The 22,345-nt window shown below is 57.2% G+C and overlaps 1 protein-coding gene across 5 annotated transcripts; it reads left to right on the top strand.

The window, feature by feature from the left end:
• The first annotated feature begins 249 nt into the window (after window positions 1-249).
• Window positions 250-21,253, top strand: TEAD3 (TEA domain transcription factor 3). 5 transcript variants are annotated; one of them, XM_090282277.1, is made up of 13 exons: window positions 250-415; window positions 9,188-9,439; window positions 11,322-11,386; window positions 15,452-15,514; window positions 16,276-16,287; window positions 16,897-17,034; window positions 17,145-17,194; window positions 17,775-17,836; window positions 18,452-18,585; window positions 18,768-18,941; window positions 19,142-19,282; window positions 19,380-19,532; window positions 19,721-21,253. In XM_090282277.1, the coding sequence occupies exons 2-13, from the start codon at window positions 9,433-9,435 to the stop codon at window positions 19,832-19,834; spliced, it is 1,113 nt and encodes a 370-aa protein (XP_090138403.1). In that variant the 5' UTR covers window positions 250-415; window positions 9,188-9,432; the 3' UTR covers window positions 19,835-21,253. The 5 variants fall into 5 exon arrangements, with proteins under 5 accessions (XP_090138403.1, XP_090138400.1, XP_090138399.1 ...); XM_090282274.1 differs by lacking the exons at window positions 250-415; window positions 15,452-15,514 and adding an exon at window positions 15,189-15,251 and having other exon boundaries at window positions 9,381-9,439; window positions 18,482-18,585; XM_090282273.1 differs by lacking the exons at window positions 250-415; window positions 15,452-15,514 and adding an exon at window positions 15,189-15,251 and having other exon boundaries at window positions 9,381-9,439.
• Window positions 21,254-22,345: the final 1,092 nt, after the last annotated feature.

The following is a 22,345-nucleotide window of genomic DNA, read 5'->3' as shown; positions in this document are numbered from 1 at the left end:
GTTTAGGCCCGGTGTGCAAGAGGGGGTTGGGAGTGTCGCACCCCGGGCGAGGAACTGGGCGTCCCAGCGCAGGCAGGCCAGCGCGGTGGTGAGTAGCAAAGCTCCAGAGTGGGCAGCTGGAGCGCCGGATTGGGGCGGGCCCTCGAGGCCACGCCCCTCTCGGCCGGTGCCCGCCCCCCTGCGCGCCCCGCCCCCTCCTTCCCCGCAGCCCCCACCCCCAGCCGGGCTCCTCAACACAAACTTTCCGTCCCGCTCGCTCCCTCCTCCGCGCTCAGCGCCTCCCGCTTCAGCCCGGCTCATTCCGCACATTCCGGCCAGCCCCCTCCCCAGGACCCCCCTTCCCCCTGCCCCCCTCTCGGCTCCCTCGGGCCCGGCGCAGCTGCCAGGCCGGAGCGCCCCCGCAAGCTCGGACCAGGTAAGCCGGGCGGACACCGGGAGGAGGCCCTGCTGGGATAGGTGGTTTGGTTGTTGGTGAGGGATTGGGGAATGAGGGGTGGGGGGCGTAGTCGAGGGAGGCTGGCTCCCCGAACTATTGTCCAGCCTAAACCGGAGCCCAGGATTTGGGTGCCGGAAAGTTTAGAAGGAAGGTGGGGGGGAGCTCTCCGGGAAGCCCCGCCCACCCCTACCACCCCACATCGACCCGTACGAGTGGGTCCGGGAAAGTAGGGGAGCCGGGAGATCGCCCCAGTGCCATGGGCTGTCCCAACGTCCGCCTTTGGAGTGTCAAGACAGGGGTGTAGGGGCCGCACTGTTGCGGGGGGTTGCTGCCACGGAGGCGCTCGTATCCAAGGCGCCCAGGCCCGGGCCTCACCGCCCTTTGGACTCCAGGCTCGCGCTCTCCTGGAGCCCGCCCGGCCCCAGCGGCACGCAGGCCGCGGGTCGTGGGCCCGGCTTCCCGGCGCCCAGTCCGGCTCTTGCGCACGGTGTTCGTAGCTGCGCTGGATTGTGCAGGGTGTCTGGGAGCAAAACTGCGCGCCCTGGGTGTGTGCCGCCTGAGACGCAGGGGCTTAAGTTCCCTCCAGTTCTGCCTCCTGTGTTGGGGTGGAGGTTCAGAGTTCCTGTCCTGAGCGCTGTGAGCCGCGCTCCATAGGTGGCTGGATTTGGGGCCTTCTCTTAGCCACACTTCCTCAGAGCCCTTATTTAGACTTTAGGTTTGAAGGCGGCTTGTCCTGACCACCACCATCACCATTGTCTGTCATGCTCTTTATTCCTGCCTGGGGTGGGAAGGCCGGGACTGCCTCTCTGCATCTGATTTCCAGCCTAGCCAGACACTGACATTGAAACCCCACTCTGTCACCTTTCTAGGAGAGGGGCCCGGATCCAGGGCTGAGAGTATCTGGACAAGTGAGAATGAGGCCCTGGCGGAGGGCTTCTCAGGGGGCACCTCCCTCTGTCTTCCCTCTCCAGGTAGAGGCAGAACCAGGTCAGGCCTGGACTTGTAGCCCAGGAGATCAGGGGATAGGGGTGGGAGCCGGACACAGCCCTGAGGGGCTGGTGCCCATGGCGGCTGTGTGTCCTGTCTTCTGCGGCCTGGTTCTGTATACACATGTTCCACGCCAGGGCAGACATCCCCTTCCCGGAATGCTGGGGGAAGCCTGGGGCAGGGAGGGAAATCCAAAGTCCCCAAAAGTTGGAGGTTTGGGAGAATTATGTCATCCTTTCCTCCAGATTTTTGTAGTTCCATTTCCAAGGGGTGTCAGTCACCCCAGGACATTCTGTGGACCTCCAGATCCCTGCTCACTCTGTGGGCAGAGGATGGACAGACATATCTTCCAGGAACTAGGATTCCAGTGAGGGTGACTTCCTGGGCCCTAGGTGCCCCCTCAGAGAGACTGGGATCCAATGGGGGTCCAACCTCTTGGGCCTTCCCCTAGTCCCCTAGGAAGGGAACAGTAATGTTAATTAGTGCATTTGGGCTGGGGAATGGCTGACTAGGATGGTCACTGATTGGCAGGACCAAGCGGTGTGTGTGTGTGTGTGTGTGTCTGTCTGTTGGTTGTGGACCCTGCTCCCGTCCTCATCCTCAGAATGTACCAGAACCTGATACATTCTGCCAGTTGAGGAAATATTAAAACTAGAAGGAAACACCTCAGCAGAGGAGGTAAAGAAATTGGGTATCTGCTCCCAGCTAGACTTTAACCAGCCAGGCCCTCTTTGGGCCTCAGTTTCCCTGCTTGGAATAAATGATTTCTCAGGTTGCTTTTCTCTGAGCCCCTCTCAGAATCTCTGTCTCCTAGTCAGTCTGCCTTCCTTGCTCTCCCATTATGGAACCTGAACTTTGTGGGGTCTGGAGAGGTGAATGGGTGATCCATTGGTCTAAGGAAGAAGGTGAGGACAAATCAGGGGTTGACTGAGGAGTGGCTAAACCAGGTGAGTGTGGCTAAAATAGTTTCAGCCAGCAGGGGCTGAGGGACAGGGAGGCCAGATGGAGTTGGAGAACTTGTCCTCTGAAGTGGCCATGGAGTCTGGCAAGGCTGGGTGGGATGAATTGGTGTTCAGAGGTCACTTGGATGGCGGGGCCCTCTGTCTTACTCCCGGCCCCCTCTAGGGGCTAGGTGTCAAGCTGGAAGGGTACCGAAACTCAGTCCTGCTCAGGGAGAGGAGGGGAGCAGTGGCTTCAGCTCACAGTGATGGGGGTGGGGAAGGGTGGTGGGGGTGCCAGGCCCCAGGGGGCTGGGGGACTAGATGGCTGTAAATGCTGCACCTTTGTGTGTAGATGGATTGGAGGTTACACTGTTCTTCCCTCACGGAGGCTGCAGAAACTGTGAAGTCCCAGGGGTGGCCTTGAGGACCCAGGTCTCCGTGGACCTCTGGGGCAACCCTGGGACCATGGCAGGAGCTCCTCTGGTCCGAGCTGGAGCAGAGGTCAGCAGATGACCTCAGCTCTGTCCCCATGGCCTTGCCTTGCCCTTCCCTCCATCCTGGAGTTGTGCCAGCCTAGGGTTGTCTGCAGAAGACTGGCTGCCCCTCCCAGGAGGACACTGAATGGGAAAGGGCTCTACCTGTCCCCTGAGGGTCCCACAGGAGGCTATATGCAGGGGCCCAGGGGCCAGAAAGTCCAATGCTGCGGATCCTGAAGCCCTAGTCCTTGAGGTTTCCTAGAGTGCTGATTGCTTCCTGTGCTCCTTGCCAGGCCTGAGAGGACAGGAAGTGGCCGAGGGAAGTGAGAGTGCAACTGTGTGTGACGCTGGATGTGTGTGAGAGAAACGGAGTGGAACTTTCTGTGCGGGTCAGTCTGTGGGGTTGGGGGGGTGCATGTGTGAGAGAAACCACGCAAAACCAGTTTGTGTGTGTGACTGCGTTTGAGGCTGGACAGACGCACGAGAGGCACTGTGTGTGACATTGTGGCTGTAACTTTCGTGTGTAAGAGAAACTGTGACATTCTCTGTGTGTGACTGACATTGCATACACACGAGAGAAACTGTAGGAATGATGTCCTCAGTGTGTGACCGTGTGAACGCCACCCCACGGGACACCTTTATGAAAGAAACTGTCGGTGTGAGCCTGTGTCTGACGCTGGATGGGATTTTGATGCTTACGTGTGTAAGGGACACAGCAATTGTGTGATGCTGTGTTGTGTGTCAGAAGTAGAATGACTAACATTCTCCATGACGTATGACACTGTGGCGTGACTACTTATCATGCTGGATGTGTGGGAAAAGCATCAGAGAGGGTTTCAGGTTTATAGAAACTATGATGGTCTGTGTGTGCCTGTATATGACACTATGAGAAAAACTGTCAATATGGTGTGTGTGTGTGTGAGGGAGAAACCACTGGGACCTGGTGGACCCGACTATACCCAGGGTCGTGTAAGTGCGCTCTGACCCTGTTGCAATGAGCTGAGTGGGACGTGAGGTGTGTAGGTGAAACTGAGCCCTAGAAAACCTGCATGCGCGCTGCGTGTGAGAGAAACCGGGGTGTGGCTGAGACTGACTCTGTGGGTGGTCACTATCTGGGACTGTTTGGGACTGTAGGACAGTGTGGGCGACATCCTTCAGGGCTGTGCCAGACATGGTGTGACAGACCGTGTGACAAACTGGGGGGCCTGTGGTCCTGATACATGTGGCATCTATGTGGAGGACCATCCAAAAGATAACTGTTAAAATCAAGAAGGAATGTACTTGATGTCACTGAATTGTGTCCTTAAAAATGGTTAAAATCATAAAATTTATGTTACATATATTTTATCACAATAAAAAAAGAAACAGAAAGGAAGAGCTGCAGGTAACTGAATATGCAGCGCCGTGTGAAGAGGATGCGTGTGTGAGAGAAAGCAGAGGGGCCTGGAGAAAGCCTGTGTTTACAGGTGACATTGGGACTCTCATGGTCAGGGGATTGATCGAGTGACCAGTGGCAGGAAGGGGGTGACTCAGGGTACAAGGGCCTGGGTGCAGGCAGGCTGGGGTGGGGGGCGCTGATGTGCGCATTGAGAGCTGTGGGACCATTTCCCAAGTTGCCCATTAGCTGTATCTTCGTTCCCCCTAAACTTGAGTACCTGGCCTTGGCTGGAGCAGGACAAGACGAGACAGGACAGAACCTCAGGGTGGGGGCGAAGCGAGGACTGGGAACTGGGCCCCTTTTCCCTGCAGGAGGTTTGAGGGCTCTGATTCCACCCTCCCACCCTCCCACACTGCTGAGCGGGGGGCAGCGCTGACAGTGAGGAGCAGCTTTGAAGAAGGAAGCCTGGGGGGCTACCCCAGTCCCTTTGCTCCCTGAGAAACCCATGCCCTGTGTAGTGTTGGGGGGGGGGGGGCTGTGACAGAGAGTTTTGGTTCCCAAATTGGAAGCACATTAATAAGTGGGGAAGGGGGGAGGAGGAACCCCCCCTCTCTCCCAATTGGCTCTGTAAATTGCTTCCTCCTGTAAAAATCCTGACCCTGCTCCAGGGAAGAAGGTACTCCCTCCCCAGCCTGGCAGGGTGTGGCCACTTGGCGGGTCCCTCATGGGTCCTTGGATGGGAGCTGTGGGAGGCAGGCACCATCCCCATCCCTCCCCACTCTCAGGTCCCAACAGAGCAGGGCCACTTCTAGGGTGGGAGCTCTGGCAGCTGGAGAACAGCTGGCCTCGCTGTGGGGCGGGTGGGGAGAAAGGGGGAAGGGGGGGTGGGGGGTGGGGAGGCTTGCGTAGCCCTCAGCAGCTGCCCTCCCCACTGTCACCCCCTGGCCGGCCAGCCCAGCCCAGGTTTGGGGGTGGGATTTGGGATGGAGCTGCCGATTACACTAATCTTCCCACACTTTGAGGGGCTGGGGTCCCTGCAAGAGTGGACACGTGCTATCTGCCAGATCAGTAGTCACCAGGCTCAGTCTGTCTTCCCAGTGAGGCTTGGGCAAGGGGGTTAGAACTGGGGGGACACCTGCCTCGACTTGCCTTGTCTGCATTCCCCACCCACCAGGGTAGAGGCTCTGGGGGACCCCATATTTCAGGCCTGTCCCCCAACCTTGAAAAGGAAGGTAGCCTGGAGGCTGCAGGGGCCCATGAGGGTGGTGGCCTCTGCAGCAGCCCCAGCTCGGGCCTCCATCCCTGGAGCTGTCCAGCCAGTTATTCCAGCAGGCCTCGCCCCAGGGTGGGGAGTGGGCAGCAGGGTGCCCCTTATCTCCCCCAGGGCCCCCAACCTCCTAGCTCCCATCCCTTCCACCACCCGGAGGCACCTTCTGACCTCAGAAGCCTGAGGGCCCTGCCTGCTCAGACTGAGGGTGAAGGTAGATGAGACCACCGGAGGTCCAAAGCCTATTGTAACGCTGGGCCTCTGCTGAGACAGGGCATCTGTGACGGGGTGGGAGGAGCAGATGGGACCCGAGCGGGGATGTCCTGGACAGGCGTCCCGGCTGACCCCAGCCCCCAGCACTGGCTTCCCTTCTTTCTAGGCCTGCCCTGGCCTCTGGGTCTTTCTGTCACTTGTTTCTCTCCTCTCCTCCTCCTCCCTCCCGGCCTGTCCTCTTCCTCCTTGCAGGGCTGCGTCTGCATTTATTGACCTTTCCCCTTCCTAACCCTTTTACCCCTCCTCTCTTCACCCCCCCCCTCTCCCTGACTGCCTCCCCTTCCCCTCCCGTCTGCCTGGAGCTCCGCCCCCCTTGCCCCTCACTTGGGTCTTTCTTCCTCTCTCCCCTCTTGATGTCAAAGCTCAGCAAGGCAGAGGTTCTAGACACCTGGACAGGCATCAACAAGGAGCTGGGGGTTGGGGTGGGGAATGTGCCACCCCTCTCTGTACAGGGGAAATGAGACCCGACCCAGGGCTAGGGTTGCCATCCCAGGGGGCCTGCCCCCTCACCCCAGGCAGACCCCTCCAGAGTCCCCCCCATCCCATGTCTGAGTCCCACCTTTGCCTCAGTCCAGCCTTGCAGCTGCCTGAGGAGCCGGTAGCCTCCTTCCTCACCCCCAGGTTGGACCCCAGAGTTTTGGGGGTCTAAGGAGAGGAGAGTGGACACACTAGTCTCTGTCCTCATCCCACAGCTGTAAGTCTGGGAAGACCAGCGCAGCCAGTGCAGACTCCACGCTGCCCCCTCCTGCGCGTGCAGCAGGGCGGAGACCCCAGGCCAGCCCCAGCCTGGTGCGGCTGTCTGCCCACCACTGCCCATGGGTATGCCTCAGCCTGGAGGTGCACGTGTTCTCGTTTGTGTGTCACCCGGGCACCCACACAGCACACCTACACACGTGCTCCTGTGCACCGCTGTGGCATGGATCCCCTGTGCACCCCTGTATTGGTGCCTCTGCCCATACAAGTGTTCCTAGAAAGTGAGTCTTGCAAGTGCCCATGAGCTGGTGGAAGGGACCGATGGTGGTCCTTCTCTCCTTGACTGTCCTTGTGGCCACCCCCTGGCTCCCCTCCCCCTCACCAGCTGCCAGCAGTCCCAGCCAGGGGCTGCCCCGCCTCCCCCCGCCCCCCCAGTCTGCCCGGGCTCCCAAGCACTGCTGTGTTCGCCATATTTGGCCACAGTGCTCCTGTGGGGGGCGGGGCAGGGCTGACATCACCCCGAGAAGGGGGGCCACCGCCTGGATGAGGGGAGGCGAACAGGGACTTGGGGGAGGCAGGAAAGTTGCTTTGAAAAGTCAGCTGCCAGGCCCCCCATGCGCTTGGCCTCCACTGCTCTGAGGGAGGCTGCAGGAAAGAATTTGGTGGGAAATGGATTAAGGACTCTGCTGGGAGGGTTCTTAGCCCCCTGTAGCCCCTCTTCTGCCTCCCCTCTGACAGCTCATGATAGTGTCAGACCTAGGGGGAGGGTCTGCACCCCAATTTCTTCAGTATAGGAGCCTCAATCCCCCAGAGGCCCTGTTTCCTCACATTCCAAGAACTTGGCCTCAGGGATTGTGAAGAGGATGGTGATGGGGATACAGCTGCCTGGGGTGAGAGACAGGTGGGAGTAGAGGTGTATGGTCCCCTGTCTGGTCAGGAGCATGGCTTCCTCTCTGCCTGGCTGCCCTCTGGCATGGGAGAGATATTCCTGGTGGTCTTAGAGGCCTCACTGAAAGGGCTACAGCAGTGTTGGGGTCCTTGAAGTTGCTCCAGCCACTTGGGCTGAGGGGGGCTCCCTGGTCTGGACCCCACTGGACACACTTAGGGTAGTTGCCATGACAACTTGGCTTCCTTTCTAGCTAGAGGTGGTGGAGCTTCTCAGTACCATCTCCTTGCTTAAAAGACAGAAGCCAGATTGCCTAGGTTCAGAAATCTGCTCTAGCATTTGCTAGCTGTTTGCCCTTGAGCAAGTTGCTTAACCTCTCTGTTCATTGGTTTCCTCATATGTAAAGTAGAAAGAATAATAATAGTATATGCCCCATTGGTTATTGTGAGAATTAAATGAGTCACTGTGTGTAACATCCCAGAACAGTACCTGCCTTTTGGCCGGTGCTGTCATTAGTAGTCATATGAAGTCTAAACTCTGCATCCATCTGTCATTCAGGCCCCCAGACGCTCCCCATCCCATGCCACTAGCCACCCCCTTCAGGCCTTCCTAAGCAAACAAGTGTGCCCACAGGGAGACCCTCTACCCATTGGGCAGGACCTGGACTTCATGTCTGAGGAGAAAGAATTCCTTTCCCCAGTTTCTGAGGGGGTCTCCCACCTTTCTACGCTGTCCCTGCTTGCCCTGCAGTCCAGAGCAAAGTCCCAGGCTCTAGTCCTCTTGGCTCTGAAACTCCCAGGTCCCTGGTATACACTGGACATGGAGATTCCAAGGCTGATGGAGGAAGGGGGCTTGGGGCTGCGTGTGTTGGGGGAACTGGCTAAATTAATAACCTAGCCTGGCTTTTTGAGGGAACTCAGAGTTTACAGAGCCCTGGCCAATCCCCAATGTGGGCCCGGGCAGGGGCGGGCATGTGGGTGGTTTATGGGCTGCTGTAGGCCCAGAGGTGCGGGAACAGGAAGTGGGACGGAGGAGCGGGTGGGGTTGAGCAAGGCTGTTGGCCAGGCACCTTCTCAGCTGCTCCCTTGCCAGCCAGCATCTCTCTCTTGCAATTCCTGGGGCACTTCCTGCCCCACGGTTAGGTTCCTTGGCAGGGTTCTCGAGAGTTATCTTTTGGGGAAGGCAGAACCTCACCCTGCCTTGGGCTGGGACCCTTCTCATCCCACAGCAGGTCCTCAGCAGGGTTGTACTGATGCTGGGGGAAGAAAAAGGGGTGGGGTCCGTGGTTGGGGATCCTGATGACAGGGAGGAGGCACTGGCAGAGTCAGTCCAGGAGCCCCTCTGGGAGCTCCAGACACGCAGGGCCCTGCTGCTCATGATCCTCCTCTTCCTGCTCATCATGCGGCCTTTGACAGCTGCGTGACCCTGTGAGCCTCAGTTTTCCTCACCTGGATGATGGGCATCCCTCCCGGCCCTGCCTGCCTTAGAGTTGAGGACTGAATGAAGATGAAAGTGCTCTTCCCCCGCAAAAGCACCCTGTAGATATAAGGCATTACTGCGGTTGTTATTGATCACCACCAGTACAGTCATGAGTGTCGTGAGTCAGACATCATGGTTGGCACTTGTCATGATCTCATTTCATTTTAACCCTCAAAACCTTAAGGAGACCCTTTCCCCAATTCATAGGGCCAAGGGTCAAACAGGTGAAGTAATTCATCCAAGGTCACACAGCTCTGAATAAGCAGAACCTCTGGTCACCTCCACCTCGACCAGGGCACCTGCCCCTGGGGTGGGAGACTGCTGTGGCCTGGGAGCACCCTGGCCCTCACCCCTCTGTGTCTGCTCCCCAGGCTCAGGCTGCCCAGTGGGCTCAGGCCCAGAGCCCAGAGTAACCAGCACAATAGCGTCCAACAGCTGGAACACCAGCAGCAGCCCCGGGGAGGCCCGGGAGGATGGGCCCGAGGGCCTGGACAAGGGGCTGGACAACGACGCGGAGGGAGTGTGGAGCCCGGACATCGAGCAGAGCTTCCAGGAGGCCCTGGCCATCTACCCGCCCTGCGGCCGCCGCAAGATCATCCTGTCGGACGAGGGCAAGATGTACGGTGCGTATGGGGAGGCACAGGGACATGGGACACAGGGGCTAGGGGAGGCAGCTTGGCCCTCCCTGGCCCCTCCCCCTGCTCTCTGCCCCCTCACCCAACCGGTTTGGCCAAGTCCTGAGGCTGCCAGCCCGCCACGGGGCCATGGGCGAGTCTGTGCGTGCAAGCCTGTGTGTCTGGATCCTCCTCAAACAAGCCAGGCCTGCCCCCTCCACCGGGGCTTGGCCCATACCTCGACTCCCCCATCCGCTTCTCTCCTCCCCACTGCTGGCCTGGAGGTTTCGAGGTGACTCAGTGGGCCCAGGAAACTGGGTCAGTCCAGTGTGCTCCAGGCTTGGCCTGGGAGAGGGTCCCTCCTGGGAGGACGTGGGAGAGCCCAAGGGGTGCAGCCTGGGACAGGAGGCCCGGCACGGAGCAGGGCATGGGCAGGGTGAGGGGAGACCACCCTGTGACGAGGGCCTGTGTTGGGGAGAGGGCCGGAGAGACATGTTCATTCCTCAGACTACCTCCCAAGTCCCTCCTCCTTCCCCGGCCTCTCTGTTTGCCACCTTGCCCACCTCCTGCCTCCAGAAGGGAGTGCCACCTCTTGTCCAGCACTGAGAGGGCCCTCCCAGTGCTGGACATTTTTGGGACAACTCAACTCTTCTCAGCCTGGCTCTTTGCCAGCTCCCTCCAACCCTCCCTGACAGCCGATGGCTGACTGAGGCAGGCCCCCCGTCTGTCCCCTCCCAGCATCCAGTGCCATGGCGGGTGCAGGCAGGAGGCAGCTGGGCCAGTGCTGAGAGCTGCCCCCTGCCCTGTGCCCCACCCACTTGCCGCGCCCACACCAGCACCAGGGTGCCACTCATGGGCGGGCAGACATTCCAGGGCACCTTCCATAGCAAAAGGGTTGCCTGCCCCCACTGCCACCTCCCAGATGGCTGGGGCAGCCCCACGGGGTATTTTTAGATGGGGTGGAGGGCGTGGGGTGGAGAGGGGCAGGCAGGAAGGGAGGAGCGGTGGGGCCAGTTCTGTCATCAAAGAAGAATTTGGAGAATGTAGCCATTCTGGGGAGGCTGTGAGGTTAGGGGGCACAGGGCCTGGATTTGGGGGGTAACAAGTATACATCCTGAGGTTGCTGACATACTTCAGCCACATGTCCCAAGCACCCTCTCCCAGGGCCAAGCCCCCTGGACACTGAGCAGCTTCTGGGCTGTCAGAGGGTCCATGGTTCTGAGCGGCACCCCCACCCCAAGGCTGACAGGCAGTTGGGTTCTCTCTCACAGGGCAGGAAAGACACTGGTAACTGGTGACACAAGGGTGACAGGCTCAAGGACACAGTGACACGCTTAGTGACACATCTTGACACAGACTATCAGTGTAGGAGGTGGTCCTTCATGCCTGTTTTACCAGAGAAGGGAAGGGACTTGTCCAGGGTCTGCCACCATGCGAGGACAGCTAGGACAGGAGCCCGGTCCAGAACTCGTTTACGCACACGGCAGGGCCTCACTCACTCAGGAGTCCATACACTTAAGAGATTTGCAGCAGGTGACAAGCTCTGGAGGAAGGAAGCACTCGCAGGGGCTGGGAGTGAGGGACCAGCTGTCCTGCTGCCCTTGGGCAACACCCGCCCCTGTCTGTCTGCAGGGAAACCTGTCCGGGCTGCCTGACTGCCTGACTTCATTCCACCGCCCTTCTACCCTGCTGCCCTTACTCACTCCCCACAATGAGTAGCCCCCAGGTCCTGGAGGTGGTGGGGGGAGCACCTGGGACTTCCCCAGCACCCTTGGCTACCCTGCTTATGCCCCTGAGGGTGAAGGCTGGCGTGCAGAGGGTGGGGAGAGACCTGGTGTGGTTTCCAGTCTCCAGCCACCAGCTCCTCATTTTTTCTCTCACCCCAATCTAGGTCGGAATGAGTTGATTGCACGCTATATTAAATTGAGGACGGGAAAGACTCGGACGAGAAAGCAGGTAAAGAGAGTATTGATGTTGTGACCTCTCTGTCTGCACACACTCTCAGCCCCTTCCTGTCCGGACCTAACCCACTGCCCTGCCCACCTCCTCAGAGCTGCCCTTCCCCCAGCCGGCCCTGCCCTCTCCTTGTGACTTCACACCCCCTCAAGCTGCTTCATCTCTGGCCGCCCACCACCCTGCCCAAGACCTTTGGTTCTCAGTGACCACAGACAAGCACCACGGGGCAGCCGGGGCAGCCAGTCATGGAGACAGACATGTGGACAGATGTGTACGGAGCCAAGCGGCACAGCTGAGATAGGGCTGTCCCTATTGGACAAGCATCTAACTGGATCAGGCATGGAAAGGGAAGAGGGAGAGCTAGGAGGGCTTCCTAAAGGAGGTGACACTTCAGATGCATTTTCAAGAAGTAATAGGATTTAGGAGGTGGAATTAAGGTAGAGGATTATTTGAGGCTAAGGAAGTTGGATATACAAATAATAATTGTGACTGTACAGAGTTAACTTGATATTAATTTACTTGGTCCTCACAACAACCATACAATGTAGGTACAGTAATTATCTCCACTTTGCAGATGAGGAAACTGAGGCACAGGGAAGTGTAAATAATTTCCTCAGGGTTCATTGGCTGGTAGGTGGTACAGTATTCCCTCACTTATCGCAGGTATTACGTTCTAGACCTCCCCCGTGATAGGTGAAAATCCATGAAGTAAGAACCTTACATTTATTTTAGTTTTTATATATATTTTAAGGCTTTATAAACCCTTCCCACACACTTATAAACCTTTCCCAGTCCCTTATTAACCTTATAGCAAAAAATCCGTGATAAATAATTAAATATAATATTTTTTAAAATCCCGCGATACAGTGAGGCTGCGATAAGTGAACGACGATATAGAGAGGGACTACTGTAGATCCAGGATTCAGCCCTCCAGGCAGGAAAGAGCCTTCAGTCAGCACGGTGGGCTGGGGTGGGATGGGATGGGATGGTTGGGGGAGGGTAGGAAGAGCTGAGGGCCAGTGGTGAGAGATTTGGCTGGAATCTGAGGGACAGGTTTCCCCTGGGGGCAGCTGAGGGCCATGGTGGCAGGTGACAGGAATGTTGGCCCTGGAGCAGTGGGGCACTGGGTTAGGGCCAGACAGGGACCTAGATCACCAGCAGTGGTGGCCTGGGAAGTGGCAGTGGTGAGGGTAGTGGTGATGACCCGAGAGATGACTGGGCAGCTTGCAGTCCAGGCAGGGTAGCAGTGTGGTGACAGGAAGCTGGAAGGGAGCTGTTAGGTGGGTTGCCTGGGGGTGGGGGGCGGAGAGACAGGCTGCAGGCAGGGCCTGGGGGATTGGGGCCACCTCTGACGCTCAGCCCTCCCACCCTCCCTGGGGTCTGGATGGGGTTTGGACCTTGCATCCACCTTCCCGGAACCCCTGTGAGCATGTGACAGGTCTGACCTGTCCTACCCACTGTCTCAAAGGAAGAATCTGCGTCCACCTACCCAGTGGGGGAGCAGAGATGCTCCCTCATTTGTTCAGGCATTTACAGACCACGTTCCCCCGCCAGCTCATGGCGCACAGCGTTTATTTATTTAGCCAAGTATTGAGTGACAACGGTGTTCCCAGCACCAGGGATGCAGCAGGGAACCAGACAGTCACGGGCTCTGTCCCTGGAGCCTGCGCCTACAGGAGGAGCACTGACCAGTCAGACCCAGTCTGACCTGCGGGGAAGGGGTGCTTTGCCTCGGCCTCTGTTCTTTAGCCGTTGAGTTAGCTACTGGGTGAAAGCACTTAGGGCAGAGGAAGCTCTGGACAGGACTTGCTGCTGCTGTTGCTGTTGCTATTACTGTTGTTATAAACAGAAAGTCCTCCCAGGCGCAGGAGAAGGCACCGTCTCAGCGTGTCCTGCTTCACCCAGAAGATGTGTTTACAAGAACCTTGTCAGAGTGGGAAGGGGCTGGGAATCTTTATGCTCTGTCACTGTGACCCGAGGCCCAGGGAGGGTAGCAGAGCCTCTTCATTCTGGGCTCAGCGGTACCCTGCTCCTGGCCAGGTATCCTGTGAAGCCTGGCTGGTCAATGAGGATTTATTTTAATTATTTAAAAAATTATAAAATAACAATTATAAATAAAAGCAGCTGTCGGCAAGCTCAGAATTTTAAAAACGGCTGGCCTTTGTCTTTTTGCACGTCTGGCACTCCTCTACCTTTATTTTTTCTTAGAACTCTTGATATCTAATACCTCCTTAAAAGGGACCCGGCCTATGGCTGTGAGAACAAGGCTTGTCTTCATGTGTCTCAAAGAGCAAGCAGCTAACAGCAAGGTGGTTTTGATTGGTTTTTGGTTTAAAAAATACAGTTTTAGTTTTAAAAAAATATTTACAGCAATTAGTAGCAACAATGCCTTCATATGGAAAAAAGCTAAATGTAACGTTAAGATTAAGTCCTATATGGTTTTCAACTGTCACAGAGTTGAGCCTTTGGAGATGGTTCTCTGTGCTAAGGGTCTGAAAGAGTCCAGGTAGCAACGCTTGGTGGTGAAGCAAGTGGGCTCCGGAGTCAGACCCCCTGCGCTCGGTTCCCAGCTCTGGCCTCCGGCAGGGTGGCCGTGGGTAGGCTGCTTCAGCTGCCTGTGCTTTGGTATCGCCTTCTTAGTGCTGCTGTGAAGCAGAGGTGAGTTGGTGAGGGTTAAGCGCTGAGAGCGACAGGTGGGCGAGTAACGTCAGCTTCTGTCATGACGTGAATGATAGTAGCCTCGCTGGACCTGAGTTTGCTCCTGTGCGGTGTGAGGCGACTGAGGCAGCGTGAGGCGCTCCCACCTGGGTCCTAACCAAGCAGTACGGACGCTGCCGAGCATCACAGCCATCGTAGCTTTTAGTCAGTGATTAAAAAGATAAGCTTTCTTTGTGGGAATTAAAACAACTTGCAAAGAAAGCCCATAGCCCTTGCTGGTAATGAAAGTGTGAAGCAGCCCAGAGGAGCCAGGTGCTCCCTTGTGTTCCAGGGGGCAGCGGCGGCCATTAGGTTCTCTGAAGCTCGGGTCATATCCTTGACCATGTCAAGGGTCTGTTGTGCACGCACATGGCACACACGTCCTGACCGCGATTCGCTAGGGTTTGCCGGAGAGAGGGAGGCTTCAGGGAGGGGGTGCTGCAGAGAAAATGTAATTAGGAGCACCTACTGTGTGTGTTTTTGTTTACTGCCCTTTACTAGTCCAAGGTGAAGGAAGGCATGTAGGGGAAGGAGCTGCATGAGCAAAGCAGGAACAGGACAGGCCTGGTTTATAGGCCACAGGCTGTTGGGGTGACAGGAAGACATAGGCAACGGGACAGGGGGAGAGCATTCGTGGAAAATATGGCCTAATGTATGATCTAGTGGCCAGCAGGAACATTAGGGCCATTGCTACCCTCTGTGGTGCCAGTTAGAAAAAGCTGTCTCCTCTGAGGATACCCATGAGAAAAAGTCATCCCTTTGGGGAAAAATAAAAAGATACTCCTCCTCCTCTGGGTTAGACGCAGTCCTGCATCAGGGCACGTCACTTGACCAGCAGAGCTTGGAATGGATTTCAGCTCTCACTGGGTCGGTGCGCTTGCAACTCCATGTGATGGTCCTGGAAGCCACTGTGACCAAAGCAAGGCCAGGAGGAAAGCAGAATTGTTAGGGCTGCAGAGCATCTGCCTGCAGGGACCCTGGAGTTCCCCCACTTACGTTTGTTCCCAGAGACGAGGGCTGGGGTGCTCCTTGCCGATGGCCACCCAGGCTGCACTTCCTCACTGTCTGTGTTTTCCTCTCTGGCTGGGCGCGGGGCGGCCCCTAGGTGTCCAGCCACATACAGGTTCTAGCTCGGAAGAAGGTGCGGGAGTACCAGGTTGGCATCAAGGTATGTTGGGCGCCTGACCGGGGCCTCCAGTCCCTCCTTGGCCCCTCACGCACGGCGCCTCCACTGCTATCTCAGGCCTCGGCCTCAGCCTTGGCCGGCTCTTCAGCCCCACTGTGCCTCTTCTGGCTGAAGCTCTGTTCTTGCCTCTTTTTCCACTCTTTCTGCTCTTTTCCTTTCCCGCTCTCTCTCTCTCTCTACAGGTCTCTAGCCACTTGCAGGTTCTAGCCAGGAGGAAATCTCGGGAGATTCAGTCCAAGCTGAAGGTATGGGGTCCCTTGCCACTTGGCCTGGCCCTGCCCAGGCCTGTTGCTGCTCACCGACCCCAGCTCAGGGCAGGGAACGGGCTGAGGAGCTATTGGGAGTGGAGGGGTCTCAGAAACACAAGCAGCAGCAAGAAGCCCAAAGGCCGCTATAGGCCTTTGGAGAGTGAGCAGGAGCCCAAGGGGACAGCCAGCCCTACAGTAAGGGAGAGGAAGACCATCTGGGGGCCACTAAGGCCCACCTCTCTTTTCCAGTTTCCTTTTTCTCCTTCCTCCTAATTGCTGCTTGCTAATTGCATGGGAACTTCAGGTGGGCAGGGAGGAGACCCTGGAGGGTACTGGCTGGCAGAGCTTCTCTGGTGGGCATGGCTATTACTTGCTTGGGGCACCAGTCCTGGCTGCTCTGTGCTTGAGGACCTCAGAGCCTGGGGTTCAGGGCCCCTGGAGGCTGCAGCTTCTTCTCCCTGCCCGTAGCTGCCCAGCAGACTGGGCCTCCCGCCACAGTTCTCCATGGCCCAGCACTGCTCCAGAGGACATGGACAGACCCGCGGGGTACCTGTCCTCTGTCATCCTACCCTGTCCAGGGCACCCCGGGGTGGCAGTGGGGTGGCAGGAAGGTCCACAGCCACCTCTGAGCTTCCCTGGGCTCCTAGGAAGCTGAGAGCCAGGTGGGCGTTGAGTGGAGGGAGGTGAAAAGACATGACCCCCACCTTATATACCCTTCATTTGTGCCTCTTCTAATCCGTCCTCCCTCTCCTTCACAGGCCATGAACCTGGTAAGTAGCACTGCCCCTCCCCCAGGGGGAGTTGAGGGGAGAGCACCTAATAGAGGATTTTCAAATTATGGATTGTAAATCAATTTAACAGGTTTGCAACCGAATTTTTTTAAAAAGAAAGTATAGTGGTTCTCAAACTCTGGCATGCATCAAAATCAATGGAAGACTTGTGAAGACAGATTTCTGGGCCTCACCCCCAGAGTTTCTGAGGCAGTAGGTCTGAGCTGGGGCCTGAGAATTTGCATTCCTAACAAGCTTTCAAGTGATGCTGGTGCTATTGGTCCAGGGACCATACTTTGATAATCAATGATGAAAAAGGATAGGAATTATACTGTGCATGACACAAATAAGGGGAAATATTTCGGTACATACTGGGTTACGGAATAAAATAAAATAATTTCTTACTGTGGATTGCGGTTAGAGGGGTAATGTGCACGTAGAGGACAGGCCCAGAGAGGGGCTGAGGCTCTCCTTAACCCACCCCGCAGCAGAGCTGGGGCTGTACTTGACCTGGGCTCCCCGAGCCCCTAGAGCCAGGGAGGGGCCCTGAGACAAGCCCTCGCCTGTCTCTGGCCTGGCCCAGCCTCACATGGCCCCTCCCCTCCCCAGGACCAAGTCTCCAAGGACAAAGCCCTCCAGAGCATGGCGTCCATGTCCTCTGCCCAGATTGTTTCCGCCAGCGTCCTACAGAACAAGTTCAGCCCTCCCTCCCCTCTGCCCCAGGCCGTCTTCTCCACTTCCTCACGGGTACAGGGATCCTGGGAGGTGGGGCTGGGATGAGGGCCTGCCTGCAGGGCCGGGCTATGGTCAGGGTCTCAGATACTGAAGGACCCCTGGGCTTTGTCCCATCTCTGCAGTTCTGGAGCAGCCCCCCTCTCCTGGGACAGCAGCCTGGACCCTCTCAGGAGTGAGTATTGTGGCACATCCTCCCCACACCCTCTTCTTTCCCTTGGCCACCACACTAGACTTCCCCTCCCATCTGGGTCCCAGCAACAGCTGAGCAAAGTTTTAATTCAAAATCGAAGGGATGGAGAGTGCCAGTAGGAGAGCTAATGCCTTTGTCTGTTCATTCATACGCTGGTTCACTCATCAACCCACTCACCCACTTGTCATCTGTCCTTCAATTATTTTTCCCTCGGTTAATCTCTGAATTCATCTTTCAGTCAACGAGTCAGGTAGTCAAGTGTACTTGGTTCCTTCAATTCTGAGCTGACTTTCTTCCAGAGACACACCCACAGCTTAAGAACAGCTCTTCTGTTTGGGGTTAAAATGCTGTGTTAAATGTGCACATCAATTGTGAGATGCAGCAGAATTTCACAAAAGTTAAAAGCTTGTGAGTTAGCTTGTCAGCATGCATTTGTGGGCCTGTGCAGAAAGGCTGGGTGGCTCCTCCCTGTTGGGATCCCAGATGAGACCCCAAGTGACTAGGCCAGATGGAAGGTGGGAAAGGGGGTGACCCTCTAACCAGGCTGTGCTCCTGTCTGCAGCATCAAGCCCTTTGCACAGCCAGCCTACCCCATCCAGCCGCCCCTGCCACCGACGCTCAGCAGTAAGTTCCCCGTGAGGCTGCCACCACCCCCTGTCCCTCCCTTGACACCTGCACCTCTGCTCAGAAGAGCTGGGCCCTGTGTGTGTGTGTGTGTGCATGTGTGTGCGTGTGCGTGTGCGTGCACACAGAGGGGGGAGGGTGGCATCTGTGGGGGTGGGGCAGACCAGGAATAGCCTCCTCACCTTACACAGTGTTACTTTCACGACTCTGCTACAAGCACGCACCGCCAACCAACAGTATTACAGTTACACACTGTATGTATGTAAAATTCCTTACAAGGAAACACACCCGTGTCTTAAAGAGCTTCACTCTTTCTAGGTGTTGGGATTCTGGATAGTTTTATTTTTCTCTTTTGACTTGTTTGTATATCTGCTAGAACACATTAATAGTGACAAAGGAAAAACTCCATTGGTGTATACTACACGGCCACCACACATGGTCACGCAAATTGTACACTGTTCAAGGACACCTGGCCAGGGAGTCAAATCCAGCCTGGGTTCCTACCCAGAAGGGGTGCCGTTTACTAATTTGCACAGGGGCTCTGCGCAGGTGGGGCAGATCTGTACGTAACCACACGCACACACCCACGGTCTGAGGGTCCATCTCGTCCCCCAGGTTACGAGCCCCTGGCCCCGCTACCCCCAGCTGCTGCCTCTGTGCCCGTGTGGCAGGACCGCACCATCGCCTCTGCCCGGCTGCGGCTCCTCGAGTATTCTGCCTTCATGGAGGTGCAGCGAGACCCTGACACGGTAATGTGTTCAGGGGCGGGGTGAGGGGAGGCCCCGGCACGGCGGCCCAAGGCCACTGCTCAGGGTACGGGGCCAGTGGGGGTGGTGAGTGAAGCATAGGACAGTTCTGTCCCTGTGCAGCCCCCCACCCAAGGCCTGTGCTCGCGGGCACTTCCTGACCCGGTGCTGGGCGCTCCCCACAGTACAGCAAACACCTGTTTGTGCACATCGGCCAGACGAACCCCGCCTTCTCGGACCCACCCCTGGAGGCCGTCGATGTGCGTCAGATCTACGACAAGTTCCCTGAAAAAAAGGGTGGCCTGAAGGAGCTCTATGAGAAGGGGCCCCCGAATGCCTTCTTCCTCGTCAAGTTCTGGGTGAGCTGCCCTGGCCCTCCCTGCTCCTAACGGCCCTTCCCCCAGAATGTGCAGTACACTCGGGCCCAGCCTACTGACCACCTTTCTCCCGTGGCCTGTGGGCAGCGTGGGAGATGGGTGCTGGGGCAGGGCGCACAGGTGGCAGCGGGAAGCCTCCCTCTGGCCTCCAGCTCCTAATGCCACCCCGCCCCCTCCTCCAGGCGGACCTCAACAGCACCATCCAGGAGGGCCCGGGAGCCTTCTATGGGGTCAGCTCCCAGTACAGCTCAGCTGATAGCATGACCATCAGTGTCTCCACCAAGGTGTGCTCCTTTGGCAAGCAGGTGGTGGAGAAGGTGGAGGTGAGTGGGGGCCCGGGGTGGGGGTGGGGCGGGCCTGGAGGGGGTGGCGGGCTGGGAGCAGGCTGGCTGAGCGTCGCCTTCTGGCGGCTCTCTGCAGACGGAGTACGCCAGGCTAGAGAACGGGCGCTTCGTGTACCGCATCCACCGCTCGCCCATGTGTGAGTACATGATCAACTTCATCCACAAGCTGAAACACCTTCCCGAGAAGTACATGATGAACAGTGTCCTGGAGAACTTCACCATCCTGCAGGTAAGGGGGGCTGCAGGGTTGTGGGCGTCCCGGGAGGGCGCCCCACACTGGGGCCTGAAAGTGGAGGTGGCCAGACCCATTGCTCAGAGAAAGGGACTGAGCCGCAGAGGGGAGCAGGGTCTGCTCAGCCCCTGCACCCCAAGGCCCTTTGCTGCCTGACCTCCTGAGTCTTCTTGCCCGGCCCCCAGGTGGTCACGAGCCGAGACTCCCAGGAGACCCTGCTTGTCATCGCTTTTGTCTTCGAAGTCTCCACCAGTGAGCACGGGGCCCAGCACCACGTCTACAAGCTCGTCAAAGACTAGGGCGCCCTCTGCCCACCGCCAGGAGGCGGGGCGAACATCTTTCTCACACACTTGCCGGGCATGCCTGGGGGTTCAGGATTGAGGATTCATCTGCCTGCCAGGCCTCAGACCCAGGACCCAGGAGGCCTACCCACCTACCCCCAGCACACACACTCACTGCCACTGTTCTGCGCTTTAATTGTGGGAGAAGAGGGGGGCTCAGGGGTGGGGCAGCCTGGCTGGAATGCCAAGCCACCATCACCCAGCTCTGCCCAGCCTCAGATGAATGGGAGGACACCTTTGGGCTCAGGTGTGCGTGGCCGCTGGCCCCTCAGGGGAGTGTGGCAGGTGGGTGAGGGAAGACTGGAGGGGAGGCGGAGGACAGCGGCCAGAAAGGAGTGTGGAGTTGGGGTTGGGTTGAGAAGAAGAGAGAGGGGCCCACACTCCCTTTGCACCCTCTGTGTGCCAGGCCCCTAGTGTGCTGGGTGCCATCCTCAGACCCTGCAAGGCAAGCGTGGGTCCGGTGTCCCAGACAGGAACTGTGGCGGGGGTGGGCAGAGTTGGAGTCCGCGCCCAGGGCTGCCTGTCCCCGAGCCCAGGTTTACACTACCTCCCTGCAGCAGATTGGCCCCGGGGTGGTGGGGGGGACGACGACACTGAGGGGCTGGGGCCAGCTGGGTTGGGGGGGGGCCCTGGCAGGAGGAGCTGCTGCTTCCGACCAGGCACAAAGGGGAGCAGCAGGTACTTGGTACCTGTTGAGCTCCCTCTGTCAGCCCGCAATCCAGCCAGGGGGCCTCTGGAGCCTCCTGCTTAACCTCCTCCAAGCCTCCCTGGCCCAGGTCCTTTGCCGAGCCCTCTAGCAGCCTCCTGATGGGCAACGCCCCCAGCGGGCAGGCCCAGGCTCAGAAGTAGGCTGGAGGGTCAGATAGGAAGATGCAGTTCTAGCCTCTGGGCAGACCTGTGGCCCAGGAACTCGGGGCAACAAAGGCTTTGGTATTTTCTCTTGCCCAAGACTATGGTTTGGTGACCCTCAGTGGGTGCCACTACCTTGCGTTCTTCCCCACTTGGAGCGGCAGCTTCCCAGACCCAGTTCTGGGACTGAAGGTTAACCCCGCCTGCTGCCTCCTCCCAGCACCCAGGCCCCTCAGCCACGAGGCCTCCGGTATTTATGAGTTTCATATGAAGTACTGTGTCCTTCCTTTTCTTACCTGCCCGCCCCACCTCGAGCTTCCTGAAGGTCCTCACAGTTTGCATATCGCTCAGGCCACCTCCAAACCCCAACCTAGGTTTTATAATGTATATTATATATTTTTTGTGTATTTTTAAAATCCAACTGTGATGGGTTATATCATAAATGTGGCGCAGGGCTGGGGCAGGCGCCCTCAAGGCCTGCTCAGAAAAAGGAATTAAAAGTTATTTGTTTGTGGGTTATTCATGTGACCAGCTGTGTGCAAAGCCTCAGGGTTGGGACAGCTTCAGGTGGGAACTCCTAGGTTAGGTCCTGGTGTGTCAGCCTGCCCCGTCTTTGCTGGGGTACCCCCAGCCCTACCCTACCCAAGCCCTACCCACATTCAAAATAGGTATGATTCCAGGTCCATGAAAGCTTTCCAGGTCCATGAAAGCTTTCCAGCTCCAAGCCCCTTCCGTAGCGAGCTGAGCACTGAACTGTGTCCAGATCTTCCTGAGCTTTTCTGTTGCTTTGCCTCTCCCTCTTTTTTTAAATAGAAAAGCCATTTATTTTGTCTTATGATCTGAAATTCAAACTAAAGACCACCTTTGGCGTTTTGGGGCTTTGGGGGACCAGTTACTTGGATGGAGTAGCTTTGTCTCTTTAAGTGAAGTGACTTGCCCAAGGTCATACAACTGCTGCGATGGACCCCCTGCTGAATCCCCATGGTCTTCACAGTGTTACGACTGCTCTCACCTTCCAGTCCTCACTTGACTCAGGCGGAAAGAGCCTCAGGGAGGGTGAGTGCACTCCCAATCAGATGGTTGCTGGCAGGGGAATCCAGGTTCCAGCTGCTGCTCCTTGCCTGGAAAAGCACACAGCAGGGACCACAGAATGGGGGTGGGGGCCGGGAGACTGTATCCTCAATGGACATGTATTGTTTGTCTGAAATTCAGACTTTACTGGACATCTGTATTTTCATTTGCTAAATCTGGCAACCCTGCTCTAGAATCTAGAGTCTTCTAGATCATTCTGGTCATCTCCAGTTTTGCAGATGAGAAACAGACTGAGGTTACTCTCCTCACTTAGCCCATCAGTGACAACACCAGGATTTGAACCTGGTCTGCCTGACTCCAAGTCCAATGTACCTGGTATACTACTTAAATAACTGGGCGGCCATTGTCTTGGTCCACCGCACTGGACAGACTCCAGACTGTGACTCGTAGAATGGGGAAGGTGCCTTGGAGCTCCAGCCAGGTGGGAGGAGGACCTGGAGGCAGAAACTGGTTTATGAAGGACCCATCATGTGCCAGGCCAGGGGCTGGATGCAAAAATCTAACCTCTGCACTAACACGTGATTACAT

The sequence above is a fragment of the Furipterus horrens genome, unplaced genomic scaffold (genome assembly GCF_987537825.1).
Source record: "Furipterus horrens unplaced genomic scaffold, mFurHor1.1.pri manual_scaffold_6, whole genome shotgun sequence".
NCBI lineage: Eukaryota > Metazoa > Chordata > Mammalia > Chiroptera > Furipteridae > Furipterus > Furipterus horrens.
The sequence above is the reverse complement of the archived record's forward strand: the minus strand, read 5'-3'. Positions and strand labels throughout refer to the sequence as shown.